This window comes from Ranitomeya variabilis, chromosome 5, assembly GCF_051348905.1.
Source record: "Ranitomeya variabilis isolate aRanVar5 chromosome 5, aRanVar5.hap1, whole genome shotgun sequence".
In the NCBI taxonomy this organism is placed as follows: Eukaryota; Metazoa; Chordata; class Amphibia; order Anura; family Dendrobatidae; genus Ranitomeya; species Ranitomeya variabilis.
The window spans coordinates 677,574,328-677,599,454 of NC_135236.1; the positions used below are offsets into that span (position 1 = coordinate 677,574,328).

Below are 25,127 nucleotides of genomic sequence, written 5' to 3' on the forward strand. Positions count from 1 at the left end.
TGTACAAGAATATAACTACTATAATATAATACTGCCCCTATGTACAAGAATATAACTACTATAATACTGCCCCTATGTACAAGAATATAACTGCTATAATACTGCCCCTATGTACAAGAATATAACTACTATAATACTGCCCCTATGTACAAGAATATAACTACTATAATACTGCTCCTATGTACAAGAATATAACTACTATAATACTGCCCCTATGTACAAGAATATAACTACTATAATACTGCCTCCTATGTACAAGAATATAACTACTATAATACTGCCACTATGTATAAGAATATAACTACTATAATACTGCCCCTATGTACAAGAATATCACTACTATAATACTGCTCCTATGTACAAGAATATAACTACTATAATACTGCCACTATGTACAAGAATATAACTACTATAATACTGCCCCTATGTACAAGAATATAACTACTATAATACTGCCCCTATGTACAAGAATATAACTACTATAATACTGCTCCTATGTACAAGAATATAACTACTATAATACTGCTCCTATGTACAAGAATATAACTACTATAATACTGCCTCCTATGTACAAGAATATAACTACTATAATACTGCCTCCTATGTACTCCTCTTTGGATAACAAAACAAATATTTGCATAGAAGAGTTCAAACATAGAGTTCCTAAATTTCTCCTTTTATTATTCTATTGCTCTGCTGACCGCACATGATCTTTGAGACTCCGCCCATGAGGAACTATGAAGTCTTGTAATTGGGAAGGTGGGAGGACGGCTTAGGCGTCCAGTTGGCCCTTGAGGCTTTTGGCTGAGTCCTTGCCCCTATACATATTTGCAGCATTAGATGCTCAGGTCTTCGTTGTCTTCTTTGCCTCCTTCTCCAGATGTAGATCAGGTTTGCTCAGTAGTATGGGGGGGTTTGATGTATGGAAACAGTCAGCATGGTGGGATTGTGTATCTGTTTCCTGGATAAATTCACTTCATTCGTGGACTTTTCCTAATGGACATATAATGAAGGTTGTCGGTGATTAATCATTACTGGAGCCAGAGAGCTGCTCCGCTCGCGCTTTTCACATGGTCCCGTAAACACCTGGTCACAGAGATTACAGCGAGAATATAAAACGCGCGTCTGAGCGGATTCATCACCAAACATGGAGCGCTATATACTCCTCCTGACCGCCATCGGCCTCTGCATGGGACAATCACGGCTGGGTGAGAACAGGGCGACGCTCGCTTTATGATGTGTTGCAGTAATGTTATCCTTTGCTTTATGTTAATCATAAAAGTCTTAAAGTAACGACCAGTCAAAAGATATTTCATCCCAGAGCACTGCAAGGAGTGGGGTCACTCCCTTTATTATTTTTAATACCACCACTTTTATTTTTTAAAATATATATATATATACACACACACACACACACACACACACACACACTTTTTTTTTTTATATATCATTTTTTTTACTATAATTACTTTCACATTTATTTTTTTTTATTCTGATCTGTATTTTTACATCATTTTACATTTTTGGTGATTTTATTTTTTATGACTTTGATCTTTTTTTCACAACTGTTGTGCTGCCGATTCGCCGTTCCGATTGTTCCTAGTTTCGGTAATTATTTTGGGGTTATTCTGATGATTTATTTTGGCCGCCTACATTGTAAACCGCGTCTCTGCCTCGTGTCCGCAGGCTCCTACAACCTGGAAAGCTCGGTGTCTGTTTCGGGCATCTCCTCGGGGGCGTATATGGCCAACCAGTTCCACGTCTCACATTCCGGCAGAGTCGTGGGCGCCGGGATGTTTGCAGGAGGTAACGGGGATTTACGCCGCCGTGTTTCTATGTTGTCACATGACGCGTCTGCCATTTTTATTGCTTTTTACATGGTTGCGTTGATTTCCGTGAGTGCTGTGTTTTCTTACAGGTCCGTACTACTGCGCCGTTGGGAACGCGCTGACCGCGACCAATGCGTGTATGAAGTATCCGTCCAGCATCAGCATGATCCCTCTAAAAGCGTACACCCAGACCTGCGCCAACACGGGGTTAATAGATCCTCTATCAAATCTGGCCCGTGGCCGAGTGTTCATTTTCTCCGGAACTAAGGACTCCGTCCTCGTCCAGGGTGAGATCCGAACCCGTGATCTATACCTAGATACCTAGCTCAGCAGGCTGTATCACACATGATAGGATTAGATACCTAGCTCAGCAATCATGTGTGATACAGTCTGCTGAGCTAGGTATCCAATCTTGTCCGGTGTGATAATTTTTGCATAATGTTTATTTTTTTGTGTCAGTTTTGCAGTTTTTCATTCTATTCTTCACTCCTATAGGTGTGGCCAAAAAACTGGAGGATTATTACGCCGCGTATATCACTTCCGGAGCCATTAAAACGGAGTATAATATTGCGGCAGAGCATTCCATGGTGAGCGCAGCTGTGTCCCCATGAGCAGTCCTTGCTACTTCCAGAGCTGCAATCGAAATTCTGCTGGCTGACCTTTTAGAAAGAGTCTGTATCTGTTATCGGACATGTTATTTCACAGCTTATCATTTGTGTAACTTTTCTGTTATCTCCCACAATGCTCCAGTAACCAGCAGAATTCCTCTTTGGTTGTGACGGGTGTATAAGACATAAGACAACTCTAAATACATAGAAAAGATCTGTGTAGCAAAGTTCCCAAGTTTTGTTTTCCTTAAACTCTTCCTTCCTGTGCTATTACCTTCATATATTCTAAGAAGCTCCGCCCCCGAGGAGCAGCATATGATTTAAATTGGTATTATTGTTGATTTGGTCATTGACAACTGTTCCCTTGGCAGCCCACGGACAGCTATGGCGGAGCCTGCGGGTCCCTGAACAATGAGTATATTAATAACTGCAACTATAACGGGGCCTATGAAGCTCTGAATCACATCCACGAGGGCCTACAGGTAAATGTTCGGGGGTGGGGAGATAACTAATTTTTTTTTTTTTTCTTCTTTATCCTAGTCCTTTGAATGCTATTTATGTTGTTCTGCTTTTTTCATAGAAACCAAGCAGCAGCGCTGGACAGTCAGGACAGGTAGGATTATGGGTATTTAAAGGGGAACTACAACATAAATGTAAAATCCCTCCATTGTTTTCCAAGGAGGCCATGAGATCCAGTAAGGGGCACTAAACAAGCTCCTCCATGTCTATTGTCCCCCACCCAACCTGACTCTATAACGAGGGAAAGTTTTTAATTTTATTCTCTGCTTTATTCTCAGCTAATCCTCTTTGACCAATCAGAATTCTTCAATTTGGCGCCTGCTATTACTTACGGGATGGACACCGCGGGCTACATTTACGTTCCCACAGCTTGTAGTAATGGAGCAAGTAAGTGTCACGGTCAAGTAAATATTATTGCTTTTAAAAGGAGCGTCATCTTCACCTTAAAGGGAATGTGCAAGATGAGAGAAACATGGCTTAGTTCTTTACAAAAAAAAACAAACAGCGCCACCCTTGTTCATTGGTTGTTTCTGGTATTGCAGCTCAGTTCCATAGAAGTGAATGAGGCTCAGCTGCAATACCAAAACCTATTCGCTGATTTGGGGCTTTTTTTACATTTCATAGAAGGCGGCCATGTTTTTCAAATACCAGAACGCCCCTTTAAGTGCTCGTTTATTCTTTTTTTTCTAAGAAATTCTGTAGTTTTGCGAGTAAGAGACTTATTATAACCCTCATTCGTTGCAGGGTGCAGACTCCATATTGCGTTCCACGGCTGTCTTCAGGGCAGGTAATATCAACTCGCAAACTTTAAGGTGGGAAAGGTCCATTTGTACCATGTTTGTGGCCCCTTAAGTACCAGAGCTCTGGTTAGCCTGCCCCCTCAGTAGACCCTCGCTCCGTAGATGGTAATTCTAGAATAACTTGCTTGCTCTGGGGTTGCTATGGTAACATCACTAGGTGTCAATGTCATGTGACCTTTTCACAGTCACAGGATTGGAGGTCACATGACAGGAGGTCCTTGTGCTATTGGCTGCTGTCCAGTCATTAGAGCATGAAAATGAGGAACCAACGAGCCCCTATAAGATGTTCCAATATTTAGGGGCAGTAGACAAAAGATCAGAATGTTCATCCCAAAAGAAGATTTTTCCCTCTAACTTAATAACTGTGTTACAACCTACAACAAGGTTTTTTAAGGTCTCGTCATTTAGACTTTTGTCTATTTTTTTTTTTTTTTTTTTTTTTAATTTCATTTTATTTTTGCAGGGAGAAAATTAGTGACAAGTTTGCCAGATACGCCGGGTACAACCAGGTGGCCGATCTCAATAACTTCATCATCCTGTATCCTCAGGCCAGAACCATTGCGACTAACCCCAATGGATGCTGGGACTGGTAATTAATAAGATCAGTGTGTTAGACCTGGGGTACAACCACAAAAATAAGACCCTCGGCCCTTACAGGGCTTCTTAGTCTCTAGCATCAAGTGCTCTCTCCTGTTTGGGATAGAATTTATCCACAACATGCTTTTCTCCTTCTTTTCTTCCTCCTCCTTTCCTTTCCTTCCTCCTCCTTTCCTTCTCCTCCTCCTCCTCCTTTCCTCCTCCTTACCTCCTCCTCCTTTCCTCCTCCTCCTCCTTACCTCCTCCTCCTTTCCCCTTTTTCTCCTCCTCGTTTCCTCCTCCTCGTCCTCTTTCGCCTCTTCCTTCCTCTTTCGCCTCTTCCTTCCTCTTTCGCCTCTTCCTTCCTCTTTCGCCTCTTCCTTCCTCTTTCGCCTCTTCCTTCCTCTTTTGCCCCTTCTCCTCCTTCCATTGGACTCCTCTTTATCTTCCTCAGCTTCTTTTTATCTTCATCTTGTTAATTTCTTACATCTTCTTTGTGTAGTTCTATATTTTTGTAGTTATCCCACTTTCTTTGTCATTTACTTACTTTAATTTCTGCCACTTTTTTTTAGTCTTTGTCTTCCTCATCCCGTTATTCCTGATCTCATTATTCTTCCCCTATCTCCTTTTTTTTTTGTCCAGCTTGTTCTTCTTTTATCTTGATTCTCTTGTATGTCTCAGTTACTTCTCTATCTCTGCCTGATCTTATTCTTTTACTTCGTTTTCCGATATTTCTTTTGTTCTTCCTGGCCTCGCTCCTTCTTCCTCGCTTCACTCCTCTTCCTCGCCTCGCTCCTCCGCGCTCCTCTTCTTTCTCTCCTTGCTCCTCTTCCTTGCCTCGCCTCGCTCCGCTTCCTCGCCTCGCTCCGCTTCCTCGCCTCGCTCCGCTTCCTCGCCTCGCTCCGCTTCCTCGCCTCGCTCCGCTTCCTCGCCTCGCTCCGCTTCCTCGGCTCGCTCTTCCTCGGCTCGCTCTTCCTCGGCTCGCTCTTCCTCGGCTCGCTCTTCCTCGGCTCGCTCCTCTTCCTCGGCTCGCTCCTCTTCCTCGCTCTTCCTCGGCTCGCTCCTCTTCCTCGCTCTTCCTCGGCTCGCTCCTCTTCCTCGCTCTTCCTCGGCTCGCTCCTCTTCCTCGCTCTTCCTCTGCCTCGCTCTTCCTAGCCTCGCTCTTCCTAGCCTCCCTCTTCCTCGCATCCCCTCTTTTTTTCTCTGCCTTCCTTACCTTCCTCTTCTTCACTGTTAATTTCATGGTCTTGGCTTCTTTCTTTGTGTTTCTTCCCCTTGTTCTCTTCTTCATCTTTGTGTTCTTCTATATTTCTAGGAATCCTCTTCCTCTTTATCTTCATCGTCCTGTTTATTTTTGACCATTTCTGTCCTCCGATACATCACATAGACCCGTGTGTAGTTTTGCTTTGGATCTTTTACAGATTTTTTTTGTTTTTCCTTTTAGGTGGGGCTACACCGGCTTGGTCTATGGTAAGAATCTATTATTAAGGAGAATATGAGAAATCGCTATTTGATGACTACGGGGCCAACCGTCCATCATTTGCCCGTCCGAGCCTTGTGGCCGCCATTGTGCTGATTATCCCAAATTTGAGGGATCGCTGTGAAAGATACAAAAGCCAAATACATCAGTATTTTATGTCTCTTACACAATTTTCTATGTTCTTCTCTCCTAGCCACTAAGAATTCCTTCCAGGTGACGGGGGTGCAGAGAATGATGCTGAGAACTATGGGGCAATATTAAAGGATCGCCATCGTTACTACCCCCATTAACGAGAAGACCCCCGACCAAGATACCATGTAATCTGATTATAATAAATCCGTACTTTCCCTTTAAGGTCATTTTATTATATTGGTGAATCGCTCATCTGTCCATTCCTCCCAACGGAGACAAAGCTTCTGGTTTCAAGAAACTTTTGTAACTTTACCAATTTTTTTTTTGTTATTTTTTTAACAATTTTTTTCTTTAATTTTCTTTTGTTTCCTTCATTATTTCTGTAAATGTATGGGTGAATATTCCTGTAATAATGTTTACTGCATATTCTTCATCCACAACCCTCCTACGTCTGTAATATGGAGCTTGGATTCATAATTTTACGCACTTTACTTAACATTGCACATTGCAAAATAAAAATCTTCAAATTCTAATTTATTCCGAGTTATTCATAAAACGGAAGCAACAACAAGATTTGTGTCACCTTATTGTAAATGTTTAAACTTGGAAACCTAATGACCAAATGTTATATTCCTGCACATAGGAGCAGTATTATAGTAGCTATATTCTTGTACATATGGGGCAGTATTATAGTAGTTATATTCTTGTACATAGGAGCAGTATTATAGTAGTTATATTCTTGTACATATGGGGCAGTATTATAGTAGTTATATTCTTGTACATAGGAGCAGTATTATAGTAGTTATATTCTTGTACATAGGAGCAGTATTATAGTAGCTATATTCTTGTACATATGGGGCAGTATTATAGTAGTTATATTCTTGTACATAGGAGCAGTATTATAGTAGTTATATTCTTGTACATAGGAGCAGTATTATAGTAGTTATATTCTTGTACATATGGTGCAGTATTATAGTAGTTATATTCTTGTACATAGGAGCAGTATTATAGTAGTTATATTCTTGTACATATGGGGCAGTATTATAGTAGTTATATTCTTGTACATAGGAGCAGTATTATAGTAGTTATATTCTTGTACATAGGAGCAGTATTATAGTAGTTATATTCTTGTACATAGGGGCAGTATTATAGTAGTTATATTCTTGTACATAGGGGCAGTATTATAGTAGTTATATTCTTGTATATAGGGGCAGTATTATAGTAGTTATATTCTTGTACATAGGAGCAGTATTATAGTAGTTATATTCTTGTATGTAGGGGCAGTATTATAGTAGTTATATTCTTGTACATAGGGGCAGTATTATAGTAGTTATATTCTTGTACATAGGGGCAGTATTATAGTAGTTATATTCTTGTACGTAGGGGCAGTATTATAGTAGTTATATTTTTGTACATAGAGGCAGTATAATAGTAGTTATATTCTTGTACATAGGGGGCAGTATTATAGTAGTTATATTCCTGTACATAGGGGACAGTATTATAGTAGTTATATTCTTGTACATAGGGGGCAGTATTATAGTAGTTATATTCTTGTACATAGGGGGCAGTATTATAGTAGTTATATTCTTGTACATAGGAGCAGTATTATAGTAGTTATATTCTTGTACATAGGAGCAGTATTATAGTAGTTATATTCTTGTACATAGGAGTAGTATTATATTAGTTATATTCTTGTACATAGGAGCAGTATTATAGTAGTTATATTCTTGTACATAGGGAACAGTATTATAGTAGTTATATTCTTGTACATAGGGGGCAGTATTATAGTAGTTATATTCTTGTACATAGGGGGCAGTATTATAGTAGTTATATTCTTGTACATAGGGGGCAGTATTATAGTAGTTATATTCTTGTACATAGGAGCAGTATTATAGTAGTTATATTCTTGTACATAGGAGCAGTATTATAGTAGTTATATTCTTGTACATAGGAACAGTTTTATAGTAGTTATATTCTTGTACATAGGGGGCAGTATTATAGAAGTTATATTCTTGTACATAGGAGCAGTATTATAGTAGTTATATTCTTGTACATAGGGGCAGTATTATAGTAGTTATATTCTTGTATGTAGGGGCAGTATTATAGTAGTTATATTTTTGTACATAGGGGCAGTATTATAGTAGTTATATTCTTGTACATAGGGGCAGTATTATAGTAGTTATATTCTTGTACATAGGGGCAGTATTATAGTAGTTATATTCTTGTACATAGGAGCAGTATTATAGTAGTTATATTCTTGTACGTAGGGGCAGTATTATAGTAGTTATATTTTTGTACATAGAGGCAGTATAATAGTAGTTATATTCTTGTACATAGGGGGCAGTATTATAGTAGTTATATTCCTGTACATAGGGGACAGTATTATAGTAGTTATATTCTTGTACATAGGGGGCAGTATTATAGTAGTTATATTCTTGTACATAGGGGGCAGTATTATAGTAGTTATATTCTTGTACATAGGAGCAGTATTATAGTAGTTATATTCTTGTACATAGGAGCAGTATTATAGTAGTTATATTCTTGTACATAGGAGTAGTATTATATTAGTTATATTCTTGTACATAGGAGCAGTATTATAGTAGTTATATTCTTGTACGTAGGAGCAGTATTATAGTAGTTATATTCTTGTACATAGGGGGCAGTATTATAGTAGTTATATTCTTGTACATAGGGGGCAGTATTATAGTAGTTATATTCTTGTACATAGGAGCAGTATTATAGTAGTTATATTCTTGTACATAGGAACAGTTTTATAGTAGTTATATTCTTGTACATAGGGGGCAGTATTATAGAAGTTATATTCTTGTACATAGGAGCAGTATTATAGTAGTTATATTCCTGCACATAGGGGCAGTATTATAGTAGTTATATTCTTGTACATAAGGGCAGTATTATAGTAGTTATATTCTTGTACTTAGGGGCAGTATTATAGTAGTTATAGTCTTGTACATAGGTGCAGTATTATAGTAGTTATATTCTTGTACATAGGGGCAGTATTATAGTAGTTATATTCTTGTACTTAGGGGCAGTATTATAGTAGTTATATTCTTGTACATAGGGGCAGTATTATAGTAGTTATATTCTTGTACATAGGGGCAGTATTATAGTAGTTATATTCTTGTACTTAGGGGCAGTATTATAGTAGTTATATTCTTGTACATAGGGGCAGTATTATAGTAGTTATATTCTTGTACATAGGGGCAGTATTATAGTAGTTATATTCTTGTACATAGGAGCAGTATTGTAGTAGTTATATTCTTGTCATAGGGGCAGTATTATAGTAGTTATATTCTTGTACATAGGAGCAGTATTATAGTAGTTATATTCTTGTACATAGGGGGTAGTATTGTAGTAGTTATATTCTTGTCATAGGGGCAGTATTATAGTAGTTATATTCTTGTACATAGGGGCAGTATTATAGTAGTTATATTCTTGTACATAGGAGCAGTATTATAGTAGTTATATTCTTGTACATAGGGGGTAGTATTATAGTAGTTATATTCTTGTCATAGGGGCAGTATTATAGTAGTTATATTCTTGTACATAGGGGCAGTATTATAGTAGTTATATTCTTGTACATAGGAGCAGTATTATAGTAGTTATATTCTTGTACATAGGAGCAGTATTATAGTAGTTATATTCTTGTACTTAGGGGCAGTATTATAGTAGTTATATTCTTGTACATAGGGGGTAGTATTATAGTAGTTATATTCTTGTACATAGGGGCAGTATTATAGTAGTTATATTCTTGTACATAGGAGAGCAGTATTATAGTAGTTATATTCTTGTACATAGGGGGTAGTATTATAGTAGTTATATTCTTGTACATAGGGGCAGTATTATAGTAGTTATGTTCTTGTACATAGGGGGCAGTATTATAGTAGTTATATTCTTGTACATAGGGGCAGTATTATAGTAGTTATATTCTTGTATATAGGAGTAGTATTATAGTAGTTATATTCTTGTACATAGGAGCAGTATTATAGTAGTTATATTCTTGTACATAGGAGAGCAGTATTATAGTAGTTATATTCTTGTACATAGGGGCAGCATTATAGTAGTTATATTCTTGTACATAGGGGGTAGTATTATAGATCCAAGATCTCAATCGCTCGTGAGGTTCGCGCGAACCCGCACGCTGTCATAGCACTGACACACACACAGAACGTCAGAGTCCCCGCGTGCCGCGATAACGTCACCATATCAGGACTTTGCCGTTCTGCACGTGCGTTGGCGTCGGCCATTCGGTAGATCGCAGCATCCTGTGGTCTACAGAACAGAGAGCGGCAGTGCAGGGAGATCGCGTCTCCCTGCTCTGCCTCAGGAAGTAACTGTATTGGCGCTCTGTGCACGCTGATACAGTTAAGGGTAGCATAGCTCTGGATGGGCTCCTCTTAGTTCGGGGCCCAGGGCGACCACACCCTCTGCCCCCGGTAACTACTGGGATATAGACATAGAAGAGAGTGCTTGGCTTGAGGATGGATGCTGGGAGTAGAGTATACAATGAAGGATTGAGAAACTGCAGAAGACTCTCCAACGTGGTTGTTGTAGGAAAACTTCACCCAGAGGAGTAGTTATACAGAGTCTTCCTGATGGGCAGAGTAAAGTGGTGAAGGTCATTTTCAAGAATCTGTTTAACCTGTTCCACTTGCCCGTTGCATCGTGGTTGGTACGCAGAGTAAAAATCCCGCTGTATATTCAGCAGCTTGCAAAGAATTCTCTGCACTTTTGAAGTTAAATGAATTCCATGATCAGAGACTATGTGGAGAGGAAGAAAAGCATGGCGAGCTTAAGTGCGATGGGAAGGCTGACAAGTGGAAAGAAGTGAGCCATCTTAGAGAACTGATCCACCATGACCCAGAGGGTATTGCAACCTCCAGAGACAGGCAGGTCCATGATGAAGTTCATGGCTATGTTTTGCCAGGGAGCAGAAGGAAATGACAGAGGCTGAAAGAGACTAGCAGGCTTGTCCCCCTGGAGGACTTGTATCTAGCACGTTGTGCTCGGTGGACTTGCGTATGCCTATATGACCAGCCAACTTTGTGTCCTCAGCACAGAATTCGCATTCTCCTAGTAGTAGGGACAAAGGTCTTTCCCGGAGGAATGTCTTTTAAAACGATCAGGGTTGTTTCAATAATCCTGGCCATGTCAATGATGTGTTGAGGCTCCTCCACAGAATCGGTCACATCAAAAAATCGAGACAGACCATTTGCTTTGACGTTCTCTGCAGGACGGAAGTGTAATTTGAAGTTAAAAAAAATCAAAGAAAAGTGCCTACATGGCTTGACAAGGATTCAATCGCAGGGTGGACTGCAGGAGGGTCAGATTGTTATGGTCCGTGTATATTACGACTAAAGAGCTGACTCTCTCTAGTAGATGTAGCCACCATCATTAATGGCCAGAAGCTTACAATCCCAATGGTATAGTTTCGCTCAGCCGACGAAAATGTTTTGGAGAAAAAGACAGACTTCCCCAAAGAAGATCTTTGCAGGAGCACTGCCCCAGCACTGATAGAAGAGGCATCTGCCTCCAAGAGAAACTGCTTGTTGGAATCGGGGTGGTGCAAAGCTGGAGCTCTAGCGAAGGCCTATTTCAACTGCGAGCCAGACTCTTGACATTAGCCCCCTTCTTGGTTAAAGCGAAGATGAGAGCCACGAGGGATGAGAAGTGCAAGATAAATAGTCTATATCAGTTGGCGAAACCCATGAGCTGCTGGATTGCACACAAGCCTTGGGGATGAGGCTAGCAGAGAACAGCAGAAACCTTGTCCCGATTTATCTCGAGGCTCTGGGTGGAAACAATGTAGCCGAGGAAAGGCAGGGAGGGTCTTTCGAAGACACATTGGATAACTCTTCAAACAGATCGTTCTCCCATAGGCGCTGCAAAACCTGACGGACACGTCTTCTATGGGTAGGTAGATCGGGAGAGAATTTTTTTTTTTTCATCATGCAGGACTCCAATCCGTAATGTGCCTTGCAGAGTGATGAATCAAAAAATCTCTGCCAGGAGTTGTCTGTCAATGGGGGTAATAGTCAGGGGATCAGCACCTGTTGTATAAGGAGCTGAAGTCGATGGACCAGATCCTGATGGATGAAGTTGTCCGCAGAGCTGGAATCCAGATGTGCAGACACAGAGATAGACATCTCCTTCCATGCCAGGGTAACTCGGTCAACTCCGGCCAACCCTAGGTGTCACGGGGCACTGGAAAACAAAATGTCCCAAGCCTCTACAGTACATGCATAAGTTCTCTATGTGCCAGTCTTCTGGCTCAAGGAGAAACCGAAGCTTGTTTCAGAGCCAGCTCATGGAAACAGATCTATCCTAGTGGCCACATTGAGCGCACACCTCCTCATACATGTCACACTCGCGTCCTGACTGGTAGGAGTGAGCCAGAGGGTTGTGGCCCCACTGTGCCACAAACCAGACTACCCTGGAAGGTGGTGTGACTAGGACCGCTGCCTTGGTTTTCTCTGGAGCCTCTGATGGTGAGGTCAGGATTGTGCGGCAGACAGCTGCCAGGTGCTACTCCAGGGTGGTGTCTGGCTGTGGCTGCGGATCCCACTTGGGAAACAGGAACTCTAGGACGAGTGTGGGCGACTGGCACGACTGGCAGATGAGCACGGAAACTCGGACAAGTAGGCAGGCAGGCACGGCTGAGACACAGGGCAGGAGTGGTGTATGGATTGGGTAGTGTCCTGTTCACACAGCAGGTACTGGTACAGATAGGAAGAAATGGTGTATGGAGAAACAGATAGAGACACAAGAGTACTGAACAGGCAGAGCCGCAAGAGTGCGGAGCATAAGCCGGACTGCAAGAGTGCAGGGCCACAAGAGTGCGGAGCACAGGCAAAGAGAGAGGACACAAGGAAAGACCCAGCAGGGAAAGAAACCACAGACAAGGAGACAGAGGTAGGACAGCGTTCAGACAAGGTAATGGTACGAGACCAGGTACAGGAATAAAGATTCAGGGACCAGGATATTCTGCCTCCAGGAGGGCGGACAGACAAGTACAAAGCAAGGCTAGAACAAAGACACTGAGACCAGGATATACAGCCTCCTGGAGGGCAGACAGAGAATAACCAAGCAAAGCTAGGAGCAGAGCCTCCAGAGAAGGAGGAACACAGAGCAAAACCTGGCAGCTCAGTAGCAAGACACTGAGTTAACACATTGCAAGGCAAGTTCCACAGCGTGGAGCTGCCCTAAATACTAGAGGTCTCTTGGTAATTGGTCAGGGACACATTAGACAGGTGCACCCTGATTCCATAAGAACCAGAGAGTTCTGGCGCCGCCCCCCCCCCATGCGCACAGCCAGGAAGCATGCAGAGAGCAGGCAGAAAGCAAGAGACACAGAACATGGAGCCGGCAGCAGACAGAAGTCACAACATGACCTGGAGCAGTGAGTAAGTTGGTGTGTGAGGGATGGCAGGCCATGCAGTGAGTTATTACAATACAGTACTTGCACATAAGATTTGTGATCTCTGGGTCCCAATTTGGCCATGGCCTGATCTAACTGTAACACTGGTGGGTGTGGACTCACTGAGCCACAGGCCGGGCTTACCCTGGAGAGCCTGACTACCTGGTTTTTACAAGAGCCTCTGATGGTGAGGATAGGCTTAGCCGCGGGTAGTCACCAGGAACCCCTCCAGGGCAGTCCCCAGGTCTGCAGTGGCTGACAGGTGACAAAAGACTGACCGGCACTTCCAAGCTAGTGCAGGTGCATACTAGGAGCAGCCATCGCCATATACAATAATACAATATACAAGGTGGCTGACAGGAAGGTCAGAGACAAAAGGTACAAGGTAGAAGCCTCAGATACTTCCCGTCCGGTTCCGCAGAGCACCCGGGATATGTTACCTTCCCTTCACGCGGTTACACGTCCATCGTCCCTTGAACTCCACTCTTCATAGTACCTATACAGAGCCTTGAGCTCCAGACGTTGCAGGAATGTCCTCAAGAGATTCTAGTAAGGCCTCCCACTGCCCCAAATGATAGATTCTTGCTTTATCTATCAGCCCATAGAACCTTGAACTTGACCTTGGTTAGTTAATGAACTTCCCTATCTGATCTGCTATCAGGATGCAGTCCCCTATTACTGGGGCTTTCCCTTCCCACTATGGGCTAGTCCAGAACTTTGTCTGTCCCTGCATTTACATACATTAAACCTATTACACTTATAATGCTTGCCAAAGTCTATCTTACCCTATAGTCGCTTATTTATGCCCTAAAGCTAACCTATGTTTAACTCTGTACGTTACATATTACCATGAAACAATATATGTAAAAGACGCATAACACTTTTTCAAATAACGCAATGGGTGTCTTCAGGGTCCAGACCATACCCTTAGAATAGACCAGATCTCACCTCTGTCAAGATGAGGTTAAATACCTACAGAAAGTGGCCGTGCCTCCCTCCCAGGTGGAGACTTAAAAGCAGCAGGAGGATGCAGTATTTTATTGCTGGAAATGTTACAAGAGGCAGCTCAGCGAGACAGCCCACGAACGGGAAGAGCAGGGCAATGACACACAGTGAGTAGGGTGGCACTTACGACATGTGCGAGTCACCGATGTGACAGCCGTCCCATAAAGAATGAACGGAGCCTGAGCCGTGGTGCACATGAGGGGTCAAGGTTATATTTGGACAAGGCATTTTAAAGCCCCGTTCTTGGGATCAGTGGGGTCCGACTGCAAGTTATCTCCTAACTAGAAAAGCACTGGAAAGGGAAATAATGGCAGAAATTTAGGCAAGATTGACAATTAGTTATGGACAAGGGTTTGTGCCGCGTATGGGGTTTGCCTGACTTTGGCCAATCACAGTCAGATTATCAGGGCAATCCTCCGATCATGGCAGCTCGCTACATGAAGTTTTCACCGGCAACTTGTTTCTCACAAGTTTCATATATTTTTCTTTAAATTTAACTGGAAGGCGGATAAAACATCAAAAGTGTGCAGTTGGTATCTCATTAATGAGGCCATCAAGGCTGCAATTTACAGATAAGGTGTAATGTATGGTGGCCTTGTTACACCTGCTCAGTATTTGTTTCTCTGTGGAATGGTTCACATGGGAAGATTTTTTCTTTTCTAATTTTTTTTTTCAATATAGAAAACATTTGTAAATGCAAATAATGTAAAACAAAGATGTTCCAAGTCTCAAATGTATCTGAATTTTAATATAATTTTAAAGAGGAAATTGAAGGTGATTTTCAGCTGACCTCCTCACGAGAGTTTAGTTAATAGTCTTTAGTGTTTGTTTTTGTTATTTTCAACATTCGGGAATGGAGCTATAGGCATGGCTGACCAAGGAGGCAGGCTAACATGTCCCCTCTTATCTATTAGGGATGTTATGTGACCACTGCAGCCAGTCAGCGGCAAATAATTGGCTGCAGCAGTGACATTCCATCTTAGCTAGAAAAGACAGTCACCTCGTTCGCTCTTCCAGGCCAGACCAACCACAATTGGACGAGTTGTGATGGAGTTGCAAATTGCATGTTCTTCACTTAGGCTAAGTTCACACTAGCGTTGTGCGCCGCTGCGTCGGCGACGCAACGCACAACGCACGCAAAAACGCGGCAAAACGCACGCAAAAACGCTGCGTTTTGCGACGCATGCGTCGGTTTTTGCCGAAAATCGGACGCAAGAAAAATGCAACTTGTTGCGTTTTCTTGGTCCGACGCTTGCGGCAAAAAAGACGCATGTGTGGCACAACGCAACAAAAAAAAACGCATGCGTCCCCCATGTTAAGTATAGGGGGCGCATGACGCATGCGTCGCCGCTGCGTCGCCGACGCAAACCCGACGCACATTAGCTTAACGCTAATGTGAACGTAGCCTTAGTGGGATACTGAGCTCAAGTTTTTGACTTCTCCACCACATAAGACAGAAAAAAATAAATTGTAAATCTGGAACTTTATCATTCTCCATTATTTCTCCAATCTCCACTAAAGGTTCCAGGTTTTAGAGTGAGTTAGTGGGTCTCCAATGAATATATTCTCCAATCGCATGCCTAAACCCACCATAGCCATGGACTTAGCCATGTAGCATAAAAAGTACAAAATTGACAAAAGTGATTATAGAGAAGGTTGAAGAAAGGATATTTTTCTATCTTAGCCGTGAGCACTTGGAGGCCCTCTATAAGGTTTTTCTTTAGAACCTACCTGAAAACTTTATAGAGTGGTGATCTGGATATATCCTTCTTATAAAGACATATACCAACATAATTCAAATCCAACAACAACCTAATGGTGCACATTGAATATGGATCAGTTTACAAGGAAGGGATCAGATAATTATCCTGGGTATTGGCAGGACCAGTTAAATTGTAACACAAAAATCCACTATATAATGCATTGTATTTTTAGATCCAAGGTTGGGCAGGTATTGATAGACTGTTGTATTACCAATAAAGTCAATCAGCTAGCATAAAAGGAAGCTTGAAGAGGTCTATATATACGGGAGGCCACAGAAGGGTAAGTCGATGATGAAGAACATTTATCAGTCAATATTAAGTATATTTCGCTCATTGCTGGAGATTTCTTATGTCCAGATATAAGTTCTGAGGTACTTAAAGGTAACCGCAATGGGATCAAACCACATGCCTACTCTATCCCAGAAAAATAAATAAAATGCACATTTTAAGTGTGAAATTTACCTTTACAACAGGTCTCTTTTTTACTGATTATGAGTAAAATCACATTTTGCTAAAATATTTTGTTGGGTTTTTATGGTGTTTAAGCAGTTACCATGTGTTGTATAGAACAGCTCATGAAAAATGTAATCAAGGAGCTGCATATACTATAAATCAAAACTCTTAAAGAATGTCAGATATTGTGCCTGATTAAAAAAAAAATTGTAACAAAATTTCAGGAGTGTAGTCAAACAAGATAATTGTGTCACCAAGATAGGAGTTGAAAAGTTGACATTTTTCTCTTTTAGATATCATGGATAGGTATAAGTTAGGAATTACTAACATGGAACCGCAATGGGATTAAACCACATGCCTGTTCTGCTTTTTATACAAAACAGTAACAAAATATCAAATCCAGCTACTTTGTAATTGTGATATATCTTTAAAAAAATTCCTCTATTTGCTAATTAGGAATAGAATTTAACCTTTGTTATAGTTTTATGCTGAGTAGGTAGCTATACTGTATAATATAAAAGGAATAGTTCATACTGTAAATATTTACTGGAAAAGCTTCACAGATTAAACAACCTACAACGTCACTTTGCTCTCGAATTTGTTTTATCAACTCCTTGACAGAAAAGATTAATGTACCTTTAATGAGTATGGATTATTTGTTTACTTTCCTCAATCTTATATCAGAAAGAACCTATATTTAAAGCTAAAGCTGTTCACACAGATGTTTTTCAAGGCCTTCAAATCAGGTCCTTATCGCGACAAGGTTGAGACTTGTTTTGACCATTATATAAAACCCTATATCTCTTTCATTAGTCAGGACTTTCTCCTCAAAGTATCCTAAGGCAGAAAGCATGAAGGCTTTCATCATCTTGCTCTCTCTGGTTGGCCTCTGCTATGGACAGTCAAAGCTTGGTAAGTTATATTTGTCTGTATTTAGAAAGAAGGAAAAATCAATTTTAATACCCGAAGTGAAATGGTTCTGCTTCTAAATACCGTTTCCTAAGCTTAATATTTCTTTTGACAGCCATCTACAATCTCGAAAGTGCTTTGTCTGTATCTGGACTGTCCGCGGGATCCTACATGGCTAACCAGTTCCATGTTGCCCAGTCTAAACGAGTAATTGGAGCTGGCCTCTTTGCTGGAGGTACAAAGAATTTCCTTCAATTATTTATCAGCCTTAAATGGAACGTCACGCTTTTGTGCTATTATATAGGTAAGGTTCTTTCTGACAATACCTTCTCTTTCGATGTCCCCATAGGACCATACTATTGTGCACAAGGAAACTTGCTCACTGCAACTAATGCTTGTATGAAACTGCCCACAAGTATCAACGTTGCCACATTGAAATCCAAGACTCAAACTTACGCCAACAGTGGACTCCTCGACCCCTTGTCCAACCTCGCCAACAGCAGAGTGTACATCTTTTCTGGAACACTTGATTCTGTAGTAGTTCCAGGTGAGTAAAATAATATAGATCCATTTTTAGTCTTCTTTGACCCAACCATGTGTAACCAACTTTAGCTGTGTGTATACCCTGGAATATCTGCTATTCACGTGGAGGTCCGCCATTGGAATCAATCATCTACTTGTAGTGGAAGAGGTAACCCCTAATTGTCTTAGGGCTGCCTATACACAATCAACCTCGATAAGATACCAGGGCTGGTTCATTTAATTTTAGCATGGGCAATGTGTAGACCCTCAAAGTTCTATAAAGGGTCTATAGTATATTTTATAGGTTATTCTATAAATCTTCAGACAGATTTTTCTGTTCTGGATCACCACTTTTTTTTTTAGAGTATTTCCTTTGGCATAGTTGCTCATGAGAGCAGCATGTGAGGAGCTACTTTTAAGTGGAGGAACCTTATCTGAAGTTGATGCTAAGTGAACTGAAAGGGTTGTCCGTTGGTTTCTGTGGGTCCCATTTGTTCTATAACCACTACTGTTTATTTTAGGTGTGGTGAAAAAGCAGGAGGAATATTATGCATCCTACATCACCGGTTCCGGAGCTCTCAAGACTGTGTACGACGTCGCAGCTCAGCATGGAATGGTGAGAGTCGTATCTGCCTACATCTTTGCGGTAATTGGGTTGACATTGGGTGGAAGCTATCGAGGGACACTCCAGGTTGAATTCATTATATTTACCTTTGGGAGAAGATTTTTTTCATTACTGTTGAACATTCGTAAGTAATGTAGTCATTTCTGATATTGGTGGTTGTTTACAGCCCACAGACAGCTACGGAGGGGTCTGCGGGTCAACAAACCTCGATTACATCAACAACTGTAACTATAATGGGGCCTATGAGGCTCTCAATCATATCTATGGAGGGGGGCTGGAGGTGAGCAGTTCTTCGATCTCTGTAAGATTTGAAGGTCTAGATTGAGACAAAGCTCTATCACTTAGATTTCTGACCTTTTTCTTGTCACAGAAACCAAGCAGCGGAGCAGAATTCACTGGACAGGTAAAAAGTTCTATCTGAACGATTGTGTCTGACTTAGCATTTCGAGAACAACTCTGCCCAAGATACCTAGATTAGCTATCAGGAAGTTTAGTTTATCCCAGGTTTAATTGTAAAACCTTGATGTTGAGATTTCTAATCCATCTATGAAAAAAGAGGCCACCTCCATCTTTCTAATTTTGTGGTTGTTCCAGAACTTTTTTTGTTGACTAAAGGGGATCTACCTCCATAGAAGTCCAGATTAGTAGCCAAAATGAAGTCAGTCCCTCTTCTAACTCGTAACAAAAAAGGACTCTTCCAGTTTCGTAGAAATCCGGGCTGCAGAGCAATGAGTTCCATGAATAGTTTCTGCACTGCTCAATGGTTGATGAGGCTAAAAGTGGAGAGGAGCCTATGTGGTGGGCAATGTTTATGGTTGCCTTCTTCCAAAAACAGTTGCTCATTTTTCTAGGCAACCACGATACACCTTATAGCCCCTTTAAGAGCAACTACTAACAACAGTTACTTCTGTCTCTTACTGCTACATTAATACATATAGGTGGAAAGCCTCTGTACATCAGGTCCATATCTGAGAGACCTTAAAAGATGTTGGTTATTCCTGACCTTCTTCAGAATTCTTCAACTCTCGCTCTGTCTTTTGTCTTGCAGCTGATCTTGTTTGACCAGGTTGAATTCTTTAAACTTGCTGCTCCTTCAACTTACGGAATGGACACTGCTGGATATGTTTACGTTCCTTCATCATGCCAGAGTGGGGCACGTAAGTGATTGACTTTGGTGGCAGTATGTGACGGCGGTGGGTGTGGAATCACTGGGCCACAGGTCAGGCTTACTCTGGAGTGGCATGACTAAGCGACTACCTGGTTTTTGCTAAAGCCTTTGGTGGTGAGGATAGGCTTTGCTGCAGGTAGTCATCAGTTGTCACTCCAGGGCAGTCTTAGGACCTGCAGTAGCTGACCTATGGGGCAGAGCAGGTATACGAGGTACAGAAAGGTGATACAGAAGTGTAGTCAGACGTTCAGAGAATGGGGCAGGCAGCAGGGGTTCACTATTCGAAGTTGGGGAAGGAGTGGAGAGGTCAGACACAACAGGTAAACAAGTCAAGTCAGAAACAGGGAAAACAAGACAAGGAGTTCTGCATGCAGACTCAGCGCGGCAGCCTGACACAGGGAGGAACAGAGCAGCAAACACAGAGAGTAGCACGGCGTTGGGAACGTGTGCTCATTACCACCGTGACACAGTGACTGCTGGTTTGAATTGTGGGAAACATGTAAATGTCTTGTTTTGATCCTGGTGTTACTTGATGTTACTTGTAAGAGTTGCTCCTCCTGGTAGTATCTGATAGTGTTTGTGTTATTTCATGATCCTGGTTGTATCTGGTTGTCCTAATAGTATCTTCTGGTCACTGTTTTAGACCATGGTGTTTTAGCCCGTGGCATTTTAGCCTATGGTCCTGGTAGTATCTGATAGCTTTGGCAGTACCTTATGGGCATTGCGGTGTCTTACAGCTCTGATACTGTCTAGAGGTCCTGATGGAATATGGTGGTCCTGACAGAAGCCTACCACAGTATTTGGTTGTCCTGGTTGTATCTGATGTTCTTGGTTTTCTTCTTACATTCCTCATAGTATCTGGTGATCTTGGTAGTTTCTACTAGTCTTGACAGCAGCTGACTATCCTGATGGTATATAGTATTCTACGTATTATCATATGCTCCTGGGGGCCTGATAGTATGTGATGATCTAAGTTTTTATCTAATTGTTCTAGTATCTGGTGGTCTTAGTACTCTCTACTCATCCTGGCAACATCTCCTGATCCAGGTAGTGTATGAGTTTGATGTTATGTCTAGTAGACCTAACAGTACCAAGTATCAAGTGATCTTTGTTGAACATGGTAGCTTATGATATCCTTGACATTATGTCATGGTCTTTGAAAGTCTAATAGTATCTGATGGCCGTTCTAAATTCTACTGATCTTGGCAACATCTTGTGATCCTGGAAGTATCTAGTGGTCTTGGAAGTTTTCGGTGGTCCTGGTGGTATCTATAGGTCTTGGCAGTTTCTGGTGGTCCTGGTAGTATCTACTGGTCTTTGCAGACCTGGAAGTATCTAGTGGTTGTTGTAGTGTCTAGTGGTTTTGGAAGCATCTGGTGGTCCTGGGTAGTATTTAGTGCTCTCAGCAGATTATGATGTTCTGGTAATATCTAGTGGTATTGGAAGCATCTGTTGGTCCTGGTAGTATTTAGAAGTCTTGTCATTTTCTAGTGGTTCTGGTAGTATCTACTAGTCTTGGAAGCATATAGTGGTCCTGGTAGGATCTAGTGGTCTTGGTCATTTCTGGTGGTGCTAATTTTATCTGCTGGCAGTTCTAATGTCTACTGATCTTGGCATTATCAGGTCGTCGTGGTAGTATATAGTGGTTTTGGCAATTTCTGGTGATATTTGTAGTATTTATTGATCTTGTAAACATCTGGTGGTCCTAGTAATATCTAGTGGTTTTGGAAGTTTCTGGTGGTACTGATATAATCTAGTGGTCTTGGAAGCATTTTGTGGTTGTTGTAGTATCTAGTGGTCTTGGAAGCATCTGGTGGTAGTATCTAGTGGCCTATGCAGTCTCCGGTGGTTCTTGTAGTATCTAGTGGGTTGGGCAGTTTCTGGTGGTACCAATAATATCTGGTTGTCTTGGCAGTTTCTGGCAGTCCTGGTGGTATCTAGTGGTCCTGGCAGTCTCCGTCCCGTGGTCTAGTTTGGACAGGACATGATGACCCTTGACAGTATTTAGTGACCCTGGTAACATCTAGCTATATTGGTATTAAATGACGATCTTGGAAGCTGTATACTATATGATGTTTTATGTGGGTTGAAATTATGAGAAAAACTATTAAAAAAATGGCAAGTAGGATGGGTTGAGGGTCTACTTTCTAGTTTTCTAAGTTCTCATTTTTTATAAAATCATGTTAAATAAATGAGTTGGGCATAGCATGAAAGAATGGACCCTGATTATAGAAGCTCCTGCCTGCAACCACGATCCAAGAAGCACGAGGGTCAGCACAAGTGAGGGTGAAGTTGTGTCCCTCTGCCCCTAAACCTTAACCAGGGATGTTTGAGCTTTTTTACCATCTTTCTTCTAAGTAAGTTGTATTTTTTTTTTCAGTATGCAAACTCCATATTGTCTTCCACGGCTGCCTGCAAGGAAGGTGAGAACAGCCCTGACATTAGGATTTGTTGGACTTGTACGTCATGTTATTCATCGTGACATTAGAAGCAAAAGACTGACTGAGACCCCATGTTTGTATCCAAGTATAAACTGGGCAAACTGTAATCTAGGCAAAGGGGATTGTGAAGGGAAGGGGAGGAGGTGAGCTGTGACATAATCTATGCCGAACGATGGATCCAATGTCACCTACTGTATATAGAGGAGTTATCAGTCATTGTACAGGAGGAGGAGGTGAGCTGTGACATCACCTATTGTGAATGGTGGATCCTGTGTTATCTACTGTATATAGAGGTGATATCAGTCATTGTACAGGAGGAGGAGGTGAGCTGTGATATCACCTATTGTGAATGGTGGATCCTGTGTGATCTACTGTGTATAGAGGTGTTATCAGTCATTGCACAGGAGGAGGAGGAGGTGAGCTGACATCATCTATTGTGAATGGTGGATCCTGTGTTATCTACTGTATATAGAGGTGTTATCAGTCATTGTACAGGAGGAGGAGGTGAGCTGTGACATCTCATATTGTGAATGGTGGATCCTGTGTTATCTACTGTATATAGAGGTGTTATCGGTCATTGTACAGGAGGAGGAGGTGAGCTGTGACATCATCTATTGTGACTGGTGGATCCTGTGTTATCCACTGTATATAGAGGTGTTATCAGTCATTGTACAGGAAGAGGAGGTGAGCTGTGACCTCACCTACTGTGAATGGTGGATCCTGTGTTATCTACTGTATATAGAGGTGATATCAGTCATTGTACAGGAAGAGGAGGTGAGCTGTGACATCACCTACTGTGAATGGTGGATCCTGTGTTATCTACTGTATATAGAGGTGTTATCAGTCATTGTACAGGAGGAGGAGGTGAGCTGTGACCTCACCTACTGTGAATGGTGGATCCTGTGTTATCTACTGTATATAGAGGTGTTATCAGTCATTGTACAGGAGGAGGTGAGCTGTGACCTCACCTACTGTGAATGGTGGATCCTGTGTTATCTACTGTATATAGAGGTGATATCAGTCATTGTACAGGAAGAGGAGGTGAGCTGTGACATCACCTATTGTGAATGGCGGATCCTGGGTTATCTACTGTATATAGAGGTGTTATCAGTCATTGTACAGGAGGAGGAGGTGAGCTGTGACCTCACCTACTGTGAATGGTGGATCGTGTGTTATCTACTGTATATAGAGGTGTTTTAAGCCATTGTACAGGAGGAGGAGGTGAGCTGTGACATCACCTATTGTGAATGGTGGATCCTGTGTTATCTGCTGTATATAGAGGTGTTATCAGTCATTGTACAGGAGGAGGAGGTGAGCTGTGACATCACCTATTGTGAATGGTGGATCCTGTGTTATCTACTGTATATAGAGGTGTTATCAGTCATTGTACAGGAGGAGGAGGTGAGCTGTGACATCACCTATTGTGAATGGTGGATCCTGTGTTATCTGCTGTATATAGAGGTGTTATCAGTCATTAGAGGAGGGGGAGGAGGTGAGCTGTGATATCACATCATCTAAACAATAGTTCGATTTTTGATGACACATCCCCTTTAGGTTGTGGTCTCTGTGTATGCTGGGAGTTGTAGTTTCACAGGAGTTTTCGGTTCACATGATGCATAATTACAAGACACATTTCTTTTTGCTTTACAGGGAAAAACTTGGTGACAAATATGCCAGATACACCGGGTACAACCAGGTGGCCGATCTGAACAACTTCATCATCCTGTATCCTCAGGCCAAGTCCAACTTGTCCAATCCCAACGGATGCTGGGACTGGTTAGTATAGGACCTGTGGCTTCTGAGCTGTGTATCTAATCCTATCCTGTGTGATACAGCAGATGAGCTGTGTATCTAATCCTGTGTCTCTCCCTCTACAGGTGGGGATTCAGCAGCTATGCATACGGTAAGGCATTCATCTCTTCCGGTCATATATATAGAGCTAATGTAGTCTAGATGATATATACAGTAGTTGTGGTACAAGCCCCGCCTCCTGATGACATCACACCACTGTACGCCGCCCCCGAGGGGTCATTCTGGGAATTCTTCCTAATTTAGCAGTTAACTGGCAGACTTTCCATGATGAACATGTAAGTGGTAACCTCTGTTTCAATGGTGGCCACATTGGTTCACACTGCGCTGTCCTAGATATCGAGGCTTACCTCAGGATTTACACATTTCTAATTCCATCCTTTACATTTCCAGCTAACAAGAATGGTTATCAGATGACCGGCGTGGAGAGGATGATGCTCAGGACCCTGGGTCTCTACTAATGTGGAAAAGGGGAGAGGAGGGAGCTGGAGCTGCAGGACGGCCGGTTATATCTCTGCTTGTAAATATGGTGACTTTTAGGTGTGGTAGCTGTTCCGTCATCGTGTTCGGGATCTTTCGATCATAGAAAACTTTGGATTGTAGTTTTTTCTCTACAATAAAGTTCATTCTGTCGGATTTTACTGTTGCCCTTCATTTCTCTTTTCTTGTCTCTTTATTTTACTTAAACCGCACTGACTTTTTCATATTTTGGGCCTCGTTTAACAATATTATCCTTTTTAACAGTAGAAACCAATCAGAGTTAAGTTTTTCATATCGCTGGGGTGTCTTTTTAAAATTAAGCCCCACCCCGGAATACCATGGCCACGCCTCTAAGACCGCCCCTGAGCATATTCTCATATTTGCACAGTGATAACATAGCTGCAATCTTATAACCAATGTTTGTCACAGCAATGTCTACACCGAGGGTGTCCAACCTGCGGCCCGCGAGCCACACATGACCCAAGATGGCTGTCAATGCTGCCCAAGACAGATTTCCAATGGACTGCAATGCTTAAATGCATAGCGAGCCGCGGACTCAGTTTTTCGACTTCC

General features: G+C 41.8%; 2 protein-coding genes across 2 annotated transcripts; both read left to right on the forward strand.

Moving 5' to 3' along the window:
- Positions 1–567: 567 nt before the first annotated feature.
- Positions 568–6,599, forward strand: LOC143777032 (poly(3-hydroxybutyrate) depolymerase-like). Its single transcript, XM_077266943.1, has 11 exons — positions 568–1,208; positions 1,687–1,806; positions 1,919–2,116; positions 2,325–2,416; positions 2,809–2,919; positions 3,018–3,050; positions 3,235–3,343; positions 3,701–3,743; positions 4,220–4,345; positions 5,777–5,802; positions 6,006–6,599. Exons 1-11 carry the CDS (start codon positions 1,148–1,150, stop codon positions 6,071–6,073), a joined length of 987 nt encoding a protein of 328 aa, XP_077123058.1. The 5' UTR covers positions 568–1,147; the 3' UTR covers positions 6,074–6,599.
- Positions 6,600–11,856: 5,257 nt separating this feature from the next.
- Positions 11,857–24,710, forward strand: LOC143774098 (poly(3-hydroxybutyrate) depolymerase-like). The gene is made up of 12 exons (XM_077261398.1): positions 11,857–11,875; positions 17,414–17,512; positions 17,625–17,744; positions 17,859–18,056; positions 18,553–18,647; positions 18,823–18,936; positions 19,027–19,059; positions 19,705–19,813; positions 22,205–22,247; positions 23,916–24,041; positions 24,143–24,168; positions 24,468–24,710. Exons 1-12 carry the CDS (start codon positions 11,872–11,874, stop codon positions 24,533–24,535), a joined length of 1,035 nt encoding a protein of 344 aa, XP_077117513.1. The 5' UTR covers positions 11,857–11,871; the 3' UTR covers positions 24,536–24,710.
- Positions 24,711–25,127: the final 417 nt, after the last annotated feature.